At 44.2% G+C, this 19,342-nt stretch overlaps 1 protein-coding gene across 2 annotated transcripts in view; it reads left to right on the top strand.

Annotated features, from left to right (window-relative positions):
* Window positions 1-532: 532 nt before the first annotated feature.
* The window catches only part of cdk6 (cyclin dependent kinase 6), a 35,792-nt gene continuing 16,982 nt past the window's right edge, over window positions 533-19,342 (top strand). The window contains exons 1-4 of one of the 2 annotated variants that reach the window (XM_030063968.1): window positions 533-1,042; window positions 2,235-2,582; window positions 5,724-5,859; window positions 10,837-11,004. In XM_030063968.1, coding sequence (XP_029919828.1) covers window positions 2,359-2,582; window positions 5,724-5,859; window positions 10,837-11,004 — 528 coding nt within the window. In that variant the 5' untranslated portion in view covers window positions 533-1,042; window positions 2,235-2,358. The other variant, XM_030063967.1, reaches the window with a different exon arrangement.

Genomic DNA, 19,342 nt, shown 5'->3' with positions numbered 1-19,342 from the left:
AAATAAGTCAGTATAATTTAATAATTTTACATTTTCAATAAAGTAGAAAAGTTGATATTTTTCATCCACTCTCTGACACTATTTTGCCACGTTATTAATATAGACAATTATTTTTAGTTGTAGTATGACAAGTTGTGTGTAATCTGAGGAGAAAAAATAAGGAAAAGGCCTGTTGCTGTTGTCAATGTGTTGTGGATTGGTTATGCAGAATTTCCAATAATCTCCTGTACATTTGATGCAACCAATATTATTATTATCACTATTATTATTTTATTAGTAGTAGTACTATTATCATTATTGCTGTTGTTACTATTATATCAATTGAGCATGCAGAATTTAAATCTGGGGACGCTTGTCATTGTCAGCAGGCCATATGACCGTGATGCCCACTTGGAGGCTGGCAAGCGACCACCCGAGCAGAGGTGCCTGCAGGAGAGGAGTCCTCCCCGCCACGGAGCAGGCCAGCGGGCCTTGAACCTGACCCGGCGGACCATCCAAGGCGAGCCCGTCACACTGCGTCCCCCGCTGCTGCATTGTCGCCGCGGGACTTTTCTCAATGGTTCAGGGAGCGATAGATAGTGTGGCCGTCCATCCAATAAACCTCCGCTCTCCCCTCCCCACCCCTGCGGTGCTCCCGGTTCTGACACAAGAGACAAAAACCGCGGAGAGGACTATGAATGGTAAAGCACCGAGGAGGCAGAGGGAGAGCAAAAAGGAGGCGGTGAGCCTTTGTAGTCGGGGAGGAATGCGGAAATGTCCCCGCTCCGTGTCAAACCTCTCTGAAGGGGGTCAGGCCACATTCAGCCGGCGTGGGAAAGCCAGGCAGAGACGGAGCTCACACAGGCAAGCGGGGCTGCAGTTGCATAGGCCTATCCGGGGATATATGGAAAAAAGAGAAGAAGAAAGAAAGAAGAAAACCCAAAGAAGAGCGTGGTTTTGGAGGGGTAGCCTATATCACGCGTTTGCCTTTGTTCTGTGACCCCCTACCCCCCATCTCCACCCCCCACCATCCCAAAAAAAAAAAAAAAAAAAAAAAGTTGAAGTGAGTGTGTGTGTGTGTGTGTGTGTGTGTGTGTGTGTGTGTGTGTGTGTATGTATGTGTGTGTCAGTGTGTTTGAGTTTTTGCACGCCCCCCCTCCTCCTCCTCCCCTCCTCCCTTGTTTGAGTGTCTCTGCCTGGGCTAGTGCAGTCTGAGAGATGGGGGGTTAGAGCCTGCACCGTCCAACTACCTGTGTGGCCCCCGCATGGAGGACAGTGTACAGGGATGTGTTTGATGCAGGAGTTCATTTTAACATTTTATCCAAGACACCACTGCCTCCTCAGCATTTTATCGGACATGCCGACGTTACGACATTTTTATTGACAGCATAAAGCAAGGTAAACACAAAAATCGGGGGGTTATTATATGCTTAATTTGATACCAAAATGTTTTTATGAGGCTCGCAGTAAATATCTTATCATTGTTTTACAACTCTGGCATTTTGAACTCTTAAATGAGCAATTGCCAGACTAGTTGGGATTTTTAATTATTTTTTTCTGCATTATTATGAGTTCACGCACAAATAAATTCGGGTAAATAAAAACCGGGTAAGTTAAACTCATGGAAATGACTTTATAACATCGCTGCTGCATTGTTTCACACATTGCAGTGATTTCGGGGCTGAAAAGTGCGTTTTAAAGTGCTTTAAATGGGCTGTTACTGTAGGAAGTTGAGACAATGCAATCAGTAGACAGCCACGTGCTCGCCAAGTTTGTGTCGCCACAAACAGAAACTTTGATAAAAGAGGACAGAGAAAGTAGCTGGAACATTTCATTTGCCTTCTTAAACAACACGGAGGACTAAGTTTGTGTTCTGATTTTGTGCGTTCTTCTTTTCGTATACTTTCCAAAAACTTATAATGTTGGATAGCCCATATATGCACATATATGTACATTGAATTTGCACATTGAATGAGTAAATGAATGCAGAGGACAACACATGCACCGCAAAACTATTTTTAAAAAGGTGCATATGAGATCATTTTGATTTATTTTATATTATTTAGTGTTGGAGGTAGGACATGAGTTGCTATGCGTAATAGGAGGAGGAGTGGAAGTTGGGACGCAACGGGGCTCTTGTGTTGATAGTCGGAATAAAACATGATGACAGTCCTGTTATTGCATACCTGGAGCACAGTTTGACCAAAACTGACAAAGATGGTGACTTCCTCCATCTGTGTCTCCCTGTTATCTAGGCATTGCATGTGCCAACTCTTTTCTGTGAGTATGCCTTTGTGAGAAACTCTGGCTCGTCACCCTCGCCGGGATTCCCCGTAATATTTTCAACAAGAGAGGACATAAAAAGACACATCTGCAAAAATGGACAAAGAAAGTATTAGTACTCAGTATGAGCCTGTGGCCGAGATTGGAGAAGGCGCGTACGGGAAAGTGTACAAGGCGAGAGATTTGAAGAACGGGGGACGTTTTGTCGCCCTAAAAAGAGTTCGGGTCCAGACGGAGGAGGAAGGGATGCCTCTCTCCACCATCCGGGAGGTGGCGGTACTGAGGCAGCTTGAAGCCTTCGAGCACCCCAATGTTGTCAGGTAAGTGAGGGGGAGAGGTGGGAAGTGTGTGTGAGTGGGTGAGAGAGGGGCAGAGAGAGATAGTTTGTCTGGCATGTCTATGTGTGTGTCACTCTCTCTCACATATACATGGTACCCCTATTTTGTGGCTTACTTCCCTTTTAATGGTTTATATGGTGGCCAACATATTGCCTCATATGATCACTGCAGGCACATACCATTCCTTTTTTATTTATGTATTCATTTGGTAGAAAAATACCTACTTCATCTGTATTTCTTGCTAATGATTGGAGGGAAGAAAAAACAAGCATATTGACCACCTGCTGTGGCCACCACTATCAATTACTACTGTGCAACTGTGCAGCACTGGCTGGAAACTCCCACACCACAGGCGTGTGCTCCATATTGATGTCCTTATGATCACAATAACAGCTACCGCCTGCTTATTTATTTGCATTTTCCTCCATTTTCATTCTGGCTGGTGCCCCACATTGTAAGCAGCCTGTGTATGGCGGAAAAACACTGCCTCCTCTTCCCTGTGATTGGTCAGCTCAAATCACAATGGCCGTCACCATGCTTGCTCCTCTAACAAGTTGAACATGTCTCGCCTTTAGAAATCTCCTCTACCTATAAGAACACCAGGTGCAGCACCTTTCAAAAGTAGACGCTTCTGGTCCACCTTGTAGTCAAGAAAACAGGCACTGGTTTGATTAAAGTGGGATGGTGTGAGCACACTCTCTGACTCTTTATTCATATCAAAATGGAATATTTGACACAATGCCCTTATCTAGAGTCATGTTCAATGAGTGAGCAGGTATGGTTGTGCTGTGCTCGTGGTCATGTTGACGGGACCAATGATGGACACACAACTGACAGTTCAAACACTCACAAACGTCTCACGAAAGATTAGGCCATCCAACTGCAAGAGCTATTTTACATTAGTTTAGCAATGCAATGGAGTAATGATCATTATGTTTTTGATTTTGTATTAACTGTAACTGTGCTCACAGGGCTGCAAATGAAGGCCACTAGCTTCAGAAAAGTCAACTACAATGACCCCATCTTCCCACCCACACACACACACACAGAGGACTTTTTCTTTCAGTTTTAGAATGAATTATTTGCTTAAAGAGGTCAGTATGGTTGTCCGCTACTACGTCATGTGCTGGAGCTGCTCAAGGTTTTACCTTGGTGGAATATTGAGTGCTTTGGGACTGAAGGGGAAGTTCTAAATAGTCATTTCAAAAGCATGGCTAGTGCCCTTGTGCCTCCAACAATAATTCCCCAATGTATCAATGAATAATAGAGGATAATGGTTCTGTTTTTCTCTTAATGGGGTCACAATACTTTTTGTTCTTACTGCAAGACAAATGCGTCAGCAGGTCTTCAAGTTGTGGTAAGTCAGTTATATTTGGTGATTTATATATATTTGGTGCTGTGAAAACACCACAATAAAATTTAGTAATATCCAGTGTAGCCAACCAGCATGGCCAACCAGCTCAAGTCAGGAAGGGTGCATTGTGGGCCTTCTGTGTAACTCCAGGCAACCCCTGGATGTTTGTAATGAGGCCCATTATTCATTCCATATGTTCAGTGTCTGCTGAGAGCCCCTATTGTAGCCCGACAATCGGGCCGTGAGGGGCGTTTAACCCTGGTGCTTCAAGAGGAGGCTGCCGTCTACTTTCTGACATCATACACAGTAATAATACCTTGGAAGAACTGCTTCTCACTCCTTTGCCGACTCCAGGATTTCCAAGTCCACTGATTACAAGCTGATGCATGATGCTGCGTTGGAGCATGATGAAAGTCTTCCTGGGACTCAGTTGTTCCTTTCCATGCTTTAATTTGCAACAGCTCATGCAGATTAGCTAGTATTGTTTGAGATATAATGGCACATATGCATGCATTGCACATTATTATTTCAAATGTTGAACTGGCTTTGTCTACCAGGAGCCATCAGTAAAATGTATTTGTAGCACTAATCATAAATTTAGCTGCAGAGGTTTTGTGTCTTCTCATTCGATCAGTTCCAGCTTTGGAAGCTTGAAGTTCCCATTGAGAGACCATGGTACCCTCCATCAGTCTTTGCGTTGTCTCATGAAAGCTTTGTATTCAACAGACCTCATTGGTTCTCACTGTGCTGATGGAGCTCACCATGGTCAGGGCTTTGATGGAAATCCATCCTGGTTCTCTGTGTATGCTCGGTTGCCATGATGAGAGATGCTGCCTCTGCAGCAGTACCAGACGAGCTCTGCCTGGGTTACCATGGAGCATCAGGAGTTGTCATGGTGCTGGTAGAGGAATGCTGGTTGTGGTCCCCAGCTCTTTGAAGAGAACATACTGGATAGCTTTTTTCAGCTTTTCACCAAAGCCTGCCTTGGCAGCTCTACCGACATAATCTGGATTCTTGGCCTTAGTTTGTTGCCTAGCAAGATACAACCGTAAACGTTGGTGTTTGGGGTTTGGTGGTATTAAATGTTTAAGAGCTCTGCATGGAAGCAAAATGTTTTTTTCCAGAGTAACCTGAGACCAACTAGTATTATCAGGATGAACCGTGGCATATGAAAATTCTTGCCACCATAAATAAACAGCATTTCCTGCAGCCTCACAAACCTGCAAGGCAGTATATTGAACGAAGAGAGCTCCACTATCCAAGGCATTGCAAACTGTCATAAAACAGGTCTGGACAGTTATCTGACACTGGGTTCCTCTTACCTAACTGGATCTTTCTACATTAGATGAGGACCTTCAAGGTAGGAAATGTAGGATTTCTGTTAACACAGCAGTCTTGAGATGTGGGTCAGGTTGTTTTGGAAGCACTTCTTGGTGTTTGAATGTGGGTGGAGTTTGCAACGTAGGGAAATCCATGAGTGCCAGAAGATTTAGATAATCACAGGAGATCTGACATTTTTTTTCTGTGATTGACAATTATCTGAAATTGCCTTGATACACTAATACACCGGGCAGTCAGCATTTAAAACAAGTACAGTGAAATATTTGTAAGTGCAGTTTAACCCAAATCTGTTGGCTTGGGGCACCATGGATATCTTGGAAGTCACACTTCAGCAGAGCTGTTTTTAAATTTCCAAAAATCTATTTGAAGATATAGAATAATGTAGAATCAATTGAATTGATCCCTTCTACTTATTGTTGTTGTTTCAGGTTGTTTGATGTATGTACTGTGTCTCGGACTGACCGTGAGACCAAACTCACCCTGGTCTTTGAGCATGTGGACCAGGACCTGACCACCTACCTAGAGAAAGCCCCTGACCCTGGAGTGCCGCCTGAAACCATCAAGGTAAGCAGCGTTGTTGTCTAGTGTTGGGGATGAAAACCGCTTTCTGCTGTGAATGGGAGCCTTCAGTAGTCAGCGCGAGTGGCCATGCCAGAGTTAGTGCCAGCTGCCAAGCCTTTATACTGCAGTTTTGTCCTGTTTACTTCACTTGTAGAGTGTAACGGAGCATTAACACACTCAACATTCCAGTCCTTGACAAATTCTGACACGCATCAGAACTCAATTTGTAATATTACTTTAGAAATATAAAGAAAGCCTCTGTATAATCCTCTGTGGACTGAATATTGTGTGACCAGGACCTTGTATATGTGGTACTGAGGAAGTATTCTTGGCCAGAGACAGAGGATGGAGTACAGTTCCCTCCAACATCAGAGGTGCTGGGGCGTTTTGAAGGGCAGCACATGTGGCAGATGGGCTCCAAATTAGAGGCTCCCTGCCTTCTCTATTTTCACTCTGCCCTCTTTCTCCCGGTTTACCCTGTATTGCAGATGAGAGACAGCGAAAGCATGCGTGTGTGTGTGTGTGGGCACATGTTTGAGTGTTGAAGCTAGCTTTGAAAAAGCACATAAGGAAATTTTGAGGGGGAAAAAATCAGCTTGAAGGTAATGTAGTTGTAGGTGGAAAGTGTATAAATGATTTATAGAAGATAGAAGACAAGGCAGAACGCGTTGCCAAGTATCAACCATTGTGTTTTTTTGCAATCTCAAGAATGTCCTCAAGAGTACAACACATTCAAACCCTGTGAAGTTTATCACCACTATCAGTTTCTTCAGTGTATTAACCAAGTCCAGCTCCTATAGTGTCTACTTACACATCGCCCAAAAGGTCGGAAATGGACGTGTTGCCAGCTCCTTTCCTCTATCGCTTGTTCTCTTTTTGTTTCAGCCTTTCCCACACACACCTCTGTTACAAATCTCATCATATTTCACCCCAGGGTCTGTGGATGTATCAAGTAAAATATTGGAGAAATATATCTCTATTTTTGGAGAGGGGCCTTCAGAGTTTAACGTGTCAAATTGGAAACAGAGAAGTTAAAGAAGCTAGAGTAACTGTCGTTTCTCACCCCAGGGCGGAGTTTATGTGTGGAAGTTGTGTAGAACTGCACTGGTGGTGGGATGCTGTGCAAGCATGGGCGAGTCAGGTAGATCCCACCTGAGGCTTTCCCAGGGTTTTATTTTTTGCTGAGGTTGAAACATTATGCAGCACTGTATAGTTTCTGTGGTTATCTGTACACTGTGATGATTACATCATTGTCTTTAAATATATAATTACTCACAGCTATCCAAGTGACACTCTATTGTGTTGATGCAATAATAGTGACCCATAGGCAAATCTTTTATTGCCAAAGTAAGTGATTTATCCATTATTTTGTCTCAGCCCACTGAAAACTGATACAAAACCATTAAGTAGCTGTTAGTAGTTTTAGCAAATTACATGCATTTTATTACTAAACCAGTCAAATGTCAACTCATTTATGTTTCATTAGTGTACCATCCATTCCAACACAAGATCCATAAAGAGTCAGCCACTTGTTGAGTAGATATGAAACTTTGAAGTCCTCTCTAACATTCATATAGCTGGAGTCATGTGGGGACGAAAGGATAATGATGGAGTGTCAAGATGACACAAGCACTATCCTCTTTTATGTCCAGGACAGTGGACACTGCACAATAATCCCCAAAGCGCCCTCAAATGACCCCTCTAACCCCATCCGCTCCAACAACTTCATTTACACTTGCCCAGACCAGATGACACCAGATTGTGGATCCCCACCCGGCCATCTACCCTTTAACCCCCCCAGGCCCTTGCCAGCCACAGACTGCTCCAACTCAGCCGAGCCATTCTGAGTTTAGCACACGTCGCCCAGCTAGTAAAACCCCATCTCCATGTGTCACCCTTTAATATGTGAAGCTGTGTTCACCCCAAACCAGGCCAAAACATTCAACCTCAGCCAAACAGCCCCAACTTGCTCCAATCAAGCCCAGACCTACCACTCCCGAAAACCAATCCACCCCCTGACACACCACCCTGGGCCAGCCTGTCCACCCACCCTCCACCACCCACTCAGCCTTACTCAGACTCAAGACCCACCACATGGTCATTGATGAAAGAGGCCCTCCTCCAGGAATCAAATGAGCTGGAAGGACATCAAGCAGCAAGGCTGCCCCAGCCTCAGTGCTCCTCAGCCGGGCCAGCGCTTGGGTCTCACCCACCCTCCTCCAAGCTTCCACAGCTCCATTCTCTGGGCCCATAAAGGGGGAGGTTAATGAAGCATGGGGAGGGAATTACACTAACGCTAACCGGCAGATGTCCCACATTGTGCCTAGCTACAATAAACAATATGGCCGCTTCTGGTACATTTGCATTAGAAAAGGAGGCGCACTCAGAAAGCCATGTTTTGACTGCATCTTGTGGTGGGCTGACTACTTTTTTCCTGGTCGTCGTGCTTTTTGGGGGTCAGATCTGTTGCTTTTTGTGTGTGATTTTGTTTCCTCTGAGCCAAGTTGTTTCTGGGGATTTCGGTTGAAGTGCTGCCAACTGAAGACAGTTGCGCGTTGAGCAACTATTTTGGCTCTGCTGGTATCAGGTTTTTGTCAGACTACGAGGTGGCTCACTCTTGCACTCTGTGCCACATGTGGTCTTGAAAACTGTGTGGCAGTATTAGGGCTGGCTGTTTTCGTTTCTCAATGTATAGTTCCACTATAAAATGGTCATCGTGGAAACGGGCCAAGATGTTTTCTTTAGCATTGTTGAGACGTCCATCATTAATCAGTCAGTTGTGAAGGTAATTGATACAGCAGAGAAGACAGTGGTGAGGCCAAGGGGGCCGAGATTGTTTGTGTGTTTGTCCAAGAGTCACACTTCTGAGATAATTAGTGTTTAGTAGGAAATGCTGCTGAAAGGAAGCACGGTGAAATGGCTATTTAAAGCAGAGAGGAACTGATGTGGGTGATGCTATTGTGTCGGCCCCCCACTCCACACACACAGACCCACACACACACACACATACACAATAACCAACTGCCTGCTGCTCTCCTATGGCTCTGTCTGTCTGGTGGCCTGCTAGCTAGGTCATGGCTGGATGGAGATGTAGAAAGGAAGGTCTGTTTACGCACCCTGCCTGCCCTTGGTTGGAGGGCGCAAACACACACACCCATACACACACACACACACACACACACACGCACATGCACTCACACACACACACACACACACAAGCACACCAACACACTGACACAACTATACACATACATGCATGCACACAAATGTAAATTCAGACACATACATATTGACATAAACAAAGACCTATGGGAACACAGTGCAATTCGTATACACACACATGCTCATACACATACACATACACATACACACACACACCCCACTCCCCATCTCTGCAGTGTTCTGTGGGGGCGCCCTGTCTCCTCCTCTATGGCCTGCACAGCAGCCAGGCCCGCGCCGTTTGCTAATGTTTTCTGCTTGAGTGTGCAGACCCCTTGTTTGAGCTCTTTGAATCACTCACCAGCTGGTAGGCCAGTGAATGGAGCCGCGGGCTCAGGTCCATGTCACTTGTGAGGTCTTGGCGGAGGGTTTCGGGGTGTGTGTGTGTGTGTGTGTGTGTGTGTAGAAGGGTATATGGACTAGGATGCACCACACCACCCCAGCATCAGGGCAGTTCATGTCACTGCTGTGAGGGCTCCTGTGTCTCTACCACTCTTATTGTCCTCAGTCCCTCCCTCTCTCTCTCTCTCTCTCTCTCTCTCTCTCTCCCCCTCCATGTGCTCTGCTCTCCCACCCCAGCCTCTCCGCTAATCTGTCCACATCTCTCTCCCTATCTCCATATTGCCCCCACTACCACTATCACACTGCCGCCAGTTGAGTTCTTGGGTGGTTTTCTAACAGAGGAAATGATCGTTGAGACTTTCATTTCAGCCCACCCAGACCAGCTCTCTATTTCTCTATCTCACTATCCATCACAAGACCGAAAGGTGAATTTGCTTTCAAAACTGTGTTGGAGCTACAGTGCAAAATAGTTATACAAATACAAATGGCATGTGTGCTCCCTGGTACCCTTTTATTCATGAGCGTGGCCGAGCCAAAACGAGCTGGCCTGAATCACGTATAATGACTTGCTATTTGTTTACAGGTGCTGGAACCGTTTGACAGTTATTCAGTTTGAAAAGAACAAGTCTGAGCGGGGCTGGCATAGTTCACTCCAGTTCATTCGAGTTTACTATGGCTAGTGTGTCATGGATACAATGCATATGGCCATTTCTGAGGTCAGCTCTTGGGCATAAAAAGAGTGGGAGCTCCAATTAGCTATAGCAAGACAGCTGCTGAGAAACAGAGAGCCTTGCTTCTGCAAAACAGGGCCTCTCTCTCTCTCTCTATCATTTCTCCCTCTGTCTCTCTCCTCGCTCGCTTCTTTCTCTGTCTCTCTCTCTCTCTCTCTCATTCTGTGTCGGTTATCAAACATCTGCCACAGCCGACTAGAAAAGACACAGGCCCTCTCCAGTTAACTCCCTCCGTACCACAGTGCCTTAGCCTTTTCACGTCACTTTCCACTCCAGGGACTTGTCATTCAGCTCTCCCCTCAGGCCTGTTGTGGCTTGGCCTGACAGAAATGAATGCAAATGTTACGTTGATGTGGGAGGTCATGCAGCCTGTCTTCATTTGAATATTTTGGGATGACTTGTTTAACAAAATAAACACATCAAGTTTCACATATAAAAAAAATGAAATAGGGCTTTTCCAGACATCGGCCATCTGGTCTGTGTTGTCGCTTTTCATTCTTGAATATCCTCCGTATGTCACGTACTCAAAACCAGTAGCTTTCATGTCCCTTTCTGCAAGTCCCAATGCAATAATATCACACTTTCTTTGTCTTCCTCTCCATTCGATTATGTCATGTCCTTGTCCTGTTTTTGCCTGTCCACCTGCTTGTCTCTAAGCCACTGTTGTTTTCATTGTGTCATCCAACAGGATATGATGTACCAGTTGCTCCAGGGGCTGGACTTCCTGCACTCGCACCGCGTGGTTCACCGTGACCTGAAGCCCCAGAATATCCTGGTCACCAGCGGAGGACAGATCAAGCTGGCCGACTTCGGCCTCGCCCGCATCTACAGCTTCCAGATGGCGCTCACCTCTGTGGTGAGTAGCTGTTCACATTATTGAGCCCAGTAGGACGGATCCATGGCTGGCTGACCATAAAGAGACTGATCCAAAATGTGCCTCTAAACAGTATTAGGACTTTTTTTTTTTCCAACCGATGGATGGTGACCAAGAGTGGGTTGCAAGACAAAAAATAATCTAGAGAGGGGACTCTTGAATTATCTAATATTCTGGGTAAAGTTTTGTATCTGATGCAAACACAGGTGAGAGTTATTTGCATCCGTCCAGCTTGGTGAACATCAAGCACTACTTCTGCATCTTCATCATATTGTTGAAGCATAATTTTCCAAACCTGGTACTGTGTCCATGCTCGGCAAGCCAACTCTTAAAACAAAAAAACAAAAAACAAAAAAAAAAAGGTTTTATTCTGCTCTTATTTAGTCTGTGTGCTTCTTTATAGTTGCAACAGATAGTGTAGCAATGTATTGAGGTACTTCTTCGATGTAAAGAATCTTTTTTGTGGCTTTATCACCCTGCAGTCTCCTCCAAATACAATAGAGCCTTTCACCAGGGACAAAAGGCTGGCCCCAGGCCCTTCCTCCGCGATCCTGGTCTCATCCTCTCCTTTTCTCTTACTCTCTTTCTCTCTGTACCACACTTTCATTTTCAGCTCCCATTATCGATTAATGGTCTCTTGTTTCACACAAGTATGTTTAACTGACCTAGAAAGCACACTCAGAAATAAATTCTGAGTAAAGGGTTGCTTGAAGAAGCGGTGTATGTGTGCATGAAGCTGTGTGTGTATGACTGTGAGTGCATGTATATATGTATGTATATATGTATAGGTATGGATAGATAGATAGATAGATAGATGTGCATGCCCTGTATGTGTTTGTGCATTTACATTTGTGCTGGTGTATATACTTGGTCAGCAAGGCAGACTCTCGCTCAGTCATTCTCATCAAGGGTTTGCGACGGACACACACACACACACACACACACACACAGACACACCGCTCCACAATAACCTTCCATCTCTAGGGACAGACATGAAAAGCCGCTAATGTGATGTAGTGGGCACTCACAGGGCACCAGCGGGTAGCCTGGCAGCACCAAGCCAAACGATAGGGCTTCTCTGTGTAAAGTGAGAGCCAAGGGCCCCTGTGGCCAGTCTCAGGAATCCCTCAGTGACTGTCCCAGACGGGGATGGAATGGACAGGGAGAGACAGACACCCCTCCCTTCTCACTGTCGGCCCTTTGATGTCCAACTGTTGTGCTCTGGGCTCTGATGACTAGATAAAATAGAGAGACAGAGACTGAAAGGAGTCTTTGGAAGAGCCTGAATTAGCGAGAGATGAGACTTTTAAGATTAAGGTAGCCAGCAACAGTAGCTCAGTACAAGCGCATGCATAGTAAAAAGGAGCACTGCCAACGTTTTTTTAACCTTTATTTATCCAGGAAAAGTCGTCTGATCTACTTTACTTTCAACAGTTGAACTCATTCATGCCTGGCTTCTCTGTACAACAGGCTCCTACTGTTGGCCACTGACCAGCTCCACTGAAACAGCTGAGGGTCAAGTGCCTTGCTCAAGGGAACCTCAGTGGTAGATGCTGAAGGAAAGGGAGAGCTCATTCAGATAGCCTGTCTGTATTTCCCCTGCTGTTACAGGGATTCAAACCACCCAAGTGCATTTATCTAACCTCTTAGCTCCTGCTGGCCTATACAGTTTTGATAGTATGTTACATCATTCATTCTCAAATGTTTTCATGACAGTGATCTACAAATACATTATCCATTTGACTGGGGATCCCCAGTTAGTACAAACCAGGGCTGGGGAAGAGCTGGGCAAGACAGCAAAGTTTCCGAAAGGACAGCACACACAGCGTGCATCATACAAAGGAGAGAAAGGGGAAAATTAAATATAGAAGGTACGGATGTAGGAAGGAGAAGAGCAAATGAGAGTGCAATACAAAGACAAAGAACAGGAATGTCAAGTAAGATACTACACTTAAAAAAGTCTTGTTATCAACATTGACATCTTCTAATAGAATCCCTCCACCCAGAGCTGACAATCTCTCTAATAGTCCAGTCATTTTATGAAAAAACCAAGGACAAATTGCAAGAGAAGCAAACTCAACTGATTTTGTGTCCTCAGTTTGTCCTGAGTGAGGGAAAAAAAGTCCCAAGAAATCCCATTGGTGGAAAGTTTTGAAAATCACCTATTTATGACCACATATTACCAAAAAACACCCTTTTTAACACACAGGGGAAAGGGGTTCAAAATTTTACTTTCAGATATCACTATAAAAATTCACATGTTGATTACACACACAAAGACAAGAAAAAAAAGTCAATTACAAGTTCTTTGAATTATTCTGTTTACACATGCATATCACACATTATCTGATTTGATATATGCTAATAAGGAATATAAGGAATAAATGCCAGAACAGATATTTAAACAGTGAATTAAAAGGTTATTATACACATAGTAACCTTTTAATTCACTGTTATATAGTAACCTTTTAATTCAAGGTTACTATATATATAACTTATATATATATACTTATATATATATATATATATATATATATAACTAACTGAATTTTTATAGTGACATCTGAAAGTAAAATTTTGAACCCCTTTCACCTGTGTGTTAAAAAGGGTGTTTTTTGGTATAATATGGTCATATATAGGTGATTTTCAAAACTTTCCACCAGTGGGATTCTTTGGGACTTTTTTTCTCTCACTCAGGACAAACTGAGGATACAAAAACAGTTGAGTTTGCTTCTCTTGCAATTTGTCCTAGGTTGACCCCAGTTTTGGCCTAAAATTACTGGACTATAAATTTGCTTAATGTTTTGAAGCCTTTCAGTGTTGAAAGTTTTCCCTAACTCATTAAAAAGCTTTGGGAAGTAGGAATAAACAAGAGCTCAGATTATACCAAGCTCCAAAAATCCTGAGTGATTTAGACACATAGGTTTGACAAAAGTTTGCCCAAAGTGGGTATATAGATAAATATGAGCCGATCACTGAGGATGTGCATCCGAATGTGACGTACAACACACACTACAAACTTTAAACTACAAGCAGCAGTATGTAAACCTTCATCTGATTACACATCAGGCCCTAAACCACTAATTCTGTTATCTTTACATCTCAGAGGTATCTTAGTATGATTCAGACAAAGTGTTCCTATTCAATGGTGCATTCTCTTCTCTTCTGTTTTGTACATTGATTATTATGTTCAGAAATTACACGGCAAGTTAGCTGACTCAAGGAAGTGATATCTAGTCTATCCAATTTACATGCCCTTACACAACATTCAGTGTGTTTATATGTGTGTGTGGTTTCTTCAAAGTCATTTAGAATCAACATTTTACCTCCTGATGACAAGGAAGGGGTGAGACACATTTTTCTGACTCACTGCTTAGTTACACTAGTTACCTGGGAATTTAGGTCTGAGCAAGGCAGTGAATCCCCCTAATATGCACATACACATACACACACACATACACACACACTCATTTCCTTCCTTGGTTGTACTGATTGGGCCACAGAAAGAAGTTGGAGGAGGGTTGAGTGCGTGCGCGTTTGTGTGTGCAACGTGAGCATGAGATCTTCGGTTCCAGATGAATGTTTGTGTGTCTGGAATCCCCCTGTCAGTCCCTCCAACATACACGCACGCACACACACACACACACTCCATTCATCCATTTAGTATTTCCTCTTGCTAATAAAAGCAAATAGTCCTCTACACTGTAATCAGCACATGCACCGTTTGGGAGGATGTTCCCCTTTGCCCAACAGACCAGTGTTACTTATTTAGTCACCTAGTGCCACCGTTACTGGCAGACAGATGGGCTTTAGAGAACTTCTGTTGCTTAAGCGAAGGAGACACTTCTCTCTCACTTTCAAAGTGATTCATTTAGCACTTCTAAAATGACAAGATGGATGAAGAGAGCATTTGCATAAGTTGTCAAAAGAGTCCCCTGCTCCTCTCCTTTTTCAGTTTCACTAACTGAAACTTACATGCTTCTACATTCTGTTGATAATTTACCCGCACCCTGTGAACTTCTCTTTTTGTGATGAATTTGCTGTCTCACCTAGCAACGTATATTCAGTTGCTGTTAATATGTCATCCTTTAAAAAAAAAAAGTGTTTCCCCGTATTTGCAAATGTGTGAGTGGGCATCTGTGCACGTGCAAATGCATGCTTGTGTGTGACTGATTGCCCCATCGACAGCCCCACCATCCAGCTACAATGTCCCACGTATATATGTGGAGAGAGAGAGACCACCCATTGGGCCTGTACAGGGGTCCAGATTAGGCTGCCCCTGGCAGTCCCTGGGGGTCTGTTGCTTTGTTGATGGTTTTATAATGACCCCAGTCTGGCCACGGCCTCATTGTGCTGCCTTGAGTGACAGGCAGATGGGTAAAGCTGATGGGTTAAGCTGACATGCTAGAAAGAAGTGGAGAGAGGGAAGTCTTTTTTTCTGTCCATCACGCTGAAACCCCATTGCTGCTGAAATGCTTTTTGGGAAAACGAATGCTTTTGAAGTCGTTTGAATTCAAAATGAAGGCTATGGCATAGTTCTCTATAGAAAACGCTACCTCAGAGTGCCCAGTTTTAAAGAAATCCTTTTGTGTAATGCAATAATTAATTGAATGTTATTCAAGCATTGGAACAAATTCAAGCAACATACATTTCATCGAAAACATGTTTGTAGACGGCTGGCAGTGTGGAATTCTTCTCACCATCTAATTTAGATCCATCCAGTCCATCTAAGATCAGCCAGTGTCTGTAGACTAGAAGATGGGCCAGATGTTATTTTGGGCTCGTTTTCATGTGGTAACCTCCAGTGACCTGACCGTGGTGGTCTTTTCATCTTTTTTCAACGACACATTGGCACCCATTGTAATACAAGACTGACTGGATTGTCCCATGAAACCCATTAGGTTCCTCTCCCAAGCATGTCATGCGTATGTCGTTGCCTATCAAATTGGATTTAGAAATGTATGGAGAATGCTGTTAAGACTTTTATGTGAACGATGGCAGCTGAACATATAGGATTTTATCCAGTTTGAAACCAAATTAAGCTGAGTTGGCGCTATAATCTGTGGGAGATGGAAAGATAAACTTATTAGTGGCACTTGTGTTTTTTGTGTTGCGTCTGAGCTTATCTTAAGTGGGCCTGTTATTGAGTTATGGGTGAGCCACCTGGGATTGACTTTTCAAGCCTCATCCTTTTTATTTGACCCCTAAAGTGGAATGTATAAGGATAAATTACTTCCAAATTTGCTTTTATGTTATTACCAAACTGAACCGGTGACCCCCCAAACTAGAACATGAGGGAAAATGAAGTCATAAAAGCCATGTGCAGCTGAGTATTAGATCAGGAAATCATGTTTATGATATAAAAGACACTCACAGCCTGTGCCTCAAAGCACATTGTGTATGTTGGTACACTGTGCACTCTGTATATCAAAGATGTACATGTGAATGGGTGATGCGGTCACACATGACCAAATGCACATTGGCTTCCAATACACTTCCATTCTACACGGTCAAATGGTGAATGAAAACATTTGGTTGCACTGACAAATCAGTTACGCATTTTCCTCTGAACTTTGACTGACGAAATCATACGGTCTCAACCAAAAGCAAAGACGTGGATGAAGTTGACCCCACTTGGCTGTGGTTTTCAAACTTGACCTCGTCATGGAAGAAAGCTTAATTTTAGCAGTGTCTGCTCATCCGGTCTTATATAACACAACCTCCTCCTGCCGTCTACAGCCCTTCTCCTTCTCTTCACCTACGAAAATGCCAAAATCCTTCTTTGATCTCCAGAAACACATTTTCTGTGGCAAAACCAGCGACACCTCTAGTGGAGTACATACCAGCAAGCTGATTTCCGCATGTATCACATCCCGGACAGCTCACATTAAGCACGGATACAAATTTCGCCTCGACAGGCGTTGGGCAGTCGCTTGCATTAGCTTATGTCTGGCCCCACCTTTATGGCGCACAGCTGGTCCACGTGTCACAGATACTTCCTCCCTACTAAACTGGTGTTTCCTGCTCTGATTGGTCATACGGCGAGGTCGCTGTGAGAATCCTCTGGGTCCGCTGCCTTCCTTCCCCCCTGTCCTCCCCTGCCCATGGAATGAATTCCTCACATTGGCAACATCTAACAACCGAAGGACCATCTCTTTGATGCACAATGATGTGCAAGACAGTCTGCTGAATTCATGCCCTGTAGCAGAAAATACATATTGGTTATCACAGTATTTATTATTTTTTATATGTCGGAATGTGGTATGCACTTGTGCGACAGATAAGTACCATAAAAGTACCTCCATTGGTCTTGATAGCAGCACACATTTTCAAATAGCGCCTTGTGGACAGAGGTGGCACGGTTATTTCCAAGTTCTGCATACTTTCCTATGAGCTCTGTTGGGTGGGTGACATGCAGAGGAGTGTAATTGTTACCTGACCAAAAGGTATTTTCCCATTTCTTCCCCCTAGCTGCCCCTGCCTCACAGCCCTCCCACTATGCTTACCAGAACAAGACACCCATATCTCAGACAACATTAAACAAATTGAAACCAGATTTCCTGCCTGCGCTCAAACAGCAGACGGGCATTTACAATACAATGCTTTCAAAAGGAGTCAGACTATTCAGCCTGGATTTGTATATTCAGTCAGGATTTGTGATTCCTGCTCTGGGCCCTTGTTTCACTATGAATGCTAATCTGTGGGTGGTGGGGGCATTTACTGGTGCGATCTCACCCCTAGCATGTTATGATGATCTTACAGGACACTTATCGTAATGCGGATGCTTTCTTTGACTTGTTAAACCTCATGACTTCTAAGCTTTGTATTGCCCTCATTGGAGGATAGTCATTACTAAGCCTTTGTTATTCTGTGAACAGTGTCTCGGCACTAAGGACTCCCAGAAAATCTCCTTGCAGTATCTTAATCTTTGCCTCCATTTTTAAACATAATTTAGAATCAAAATCAGAAAATAGTAATTGATCCCCAAGGGGAAATTGGGTAATTTATTAATTAATGTCAACATTTGATCCCAGTAACCTTTGACTCCCATAACATACACACTGCGTGCGCTAGCGTCAGTGCCATGGCGTCACTCGTTATGTGATGGAATTAGGAATGGAGCGGCTTTTTTTTTTTTTTTTTGAAGATGAATTTCTCAGAGATGACCAGGGATGAACTCGGCTGCCGTGTTGCTCAGTCTATTCTTTTCTGACATGCCAAACAATGTGCTTCTGCTGTGGACTTACAGACGCAGACAGAAAGGCAGCAGGCAGGCAGTGGCAGGGAGAGGGAGGGGGAAAAACCCTTGTGCGGCACGCAGGAGAGCACGTGCAGCGCACTCTGGGAATGTTTAGTTATCTCCTCAAACGGCTCAGCATGGGAAAAAAAGGAAAAGTCATCCGCTTTGCTTTGACTGCAGCCGGCTGTAGAAAGGGGGCTGGCCCCAATTTGACATAAGCAAACACACGTACAGTACAGTACACACACACCGCCGCCTACACACACACACACACACACACACACACACACTCACACATATGAATAGGGTGTACACATGCACACATTTAAACACATGTTCGCACACACACACACACACAATGCACAGTGCAGGTCTTATTTGGTATTTCCTGTGTAACCCTTACCACCACCAGTGCGTCCGACAGAGCAGAGCAGCAGTAGCCCCCCTCACACACACACACACACACACACACACATATGCATGCACACATGACCCCCAACTCCAGCACCTCACTTCACCGCTTTTCAGTCTGTATTAATTGTTGACGGCGTCTTGGCAGCCCTCCAGGTGGGGAAAAGGGGGACTGATTGGTGTGTATGCATGTGTGTATATACATATATACATCTGTGCGTGTGTGTGTGTGTGTGTGTGCGCGCGCATGTGTGTGTGTGTGTGTGTGTGTGTGTGTGTGTAAGTGTGCACACACACACAACAGCATCTGGATATTAAAGCCTTGTCTGTACCAGCAACGGCAAGAGGAAGAGGAGAAAAAAAGAGAAAAAAATTACAGCATATATCAGGAATTTTCCAGCTAATGATGTGCGGATGTGGTAGCGCTGGGGAGAGTGAGCCACTGACTGTGCTGTCTTTGTTTCGCTTGCCGAGGGCCCCACGCTGCATTCCTGTACGCTGTGCATACTTTGGCAACAGTTGTGGTGCCCCTTTTTTCTCTTTTACTGTATACAGTTTGTGTGCTGCTCTTGCACTTTTCTCGCAGCTCTGTCGCAAGCAGCTTCTCTCTCTCTCTGTCTCTCTCTGCCACCCCCCCCACCCACCCTCTATTAAATCTTCTCTCTCCTT

The sequence above is a fragment of the Myripristis murdjan genome, chromosome 11 (assembly GCF_902150065.1).
Source record: "Myripristis murdjan chromosome 11, fMyrMur1.1, whole genome shotgun sequence".
Classification (NCBI taxonomy): Eukaryota; Metazoa; Chordata; class Actinopteri; order Holocentriformes; family Holocentridae; genus Myripristis; species Myripristis murdjan.
Note: the sequence above shows the minus strand (reverse complement) of the source record. Positions and strands in the feature narration are given on the sequence as shown.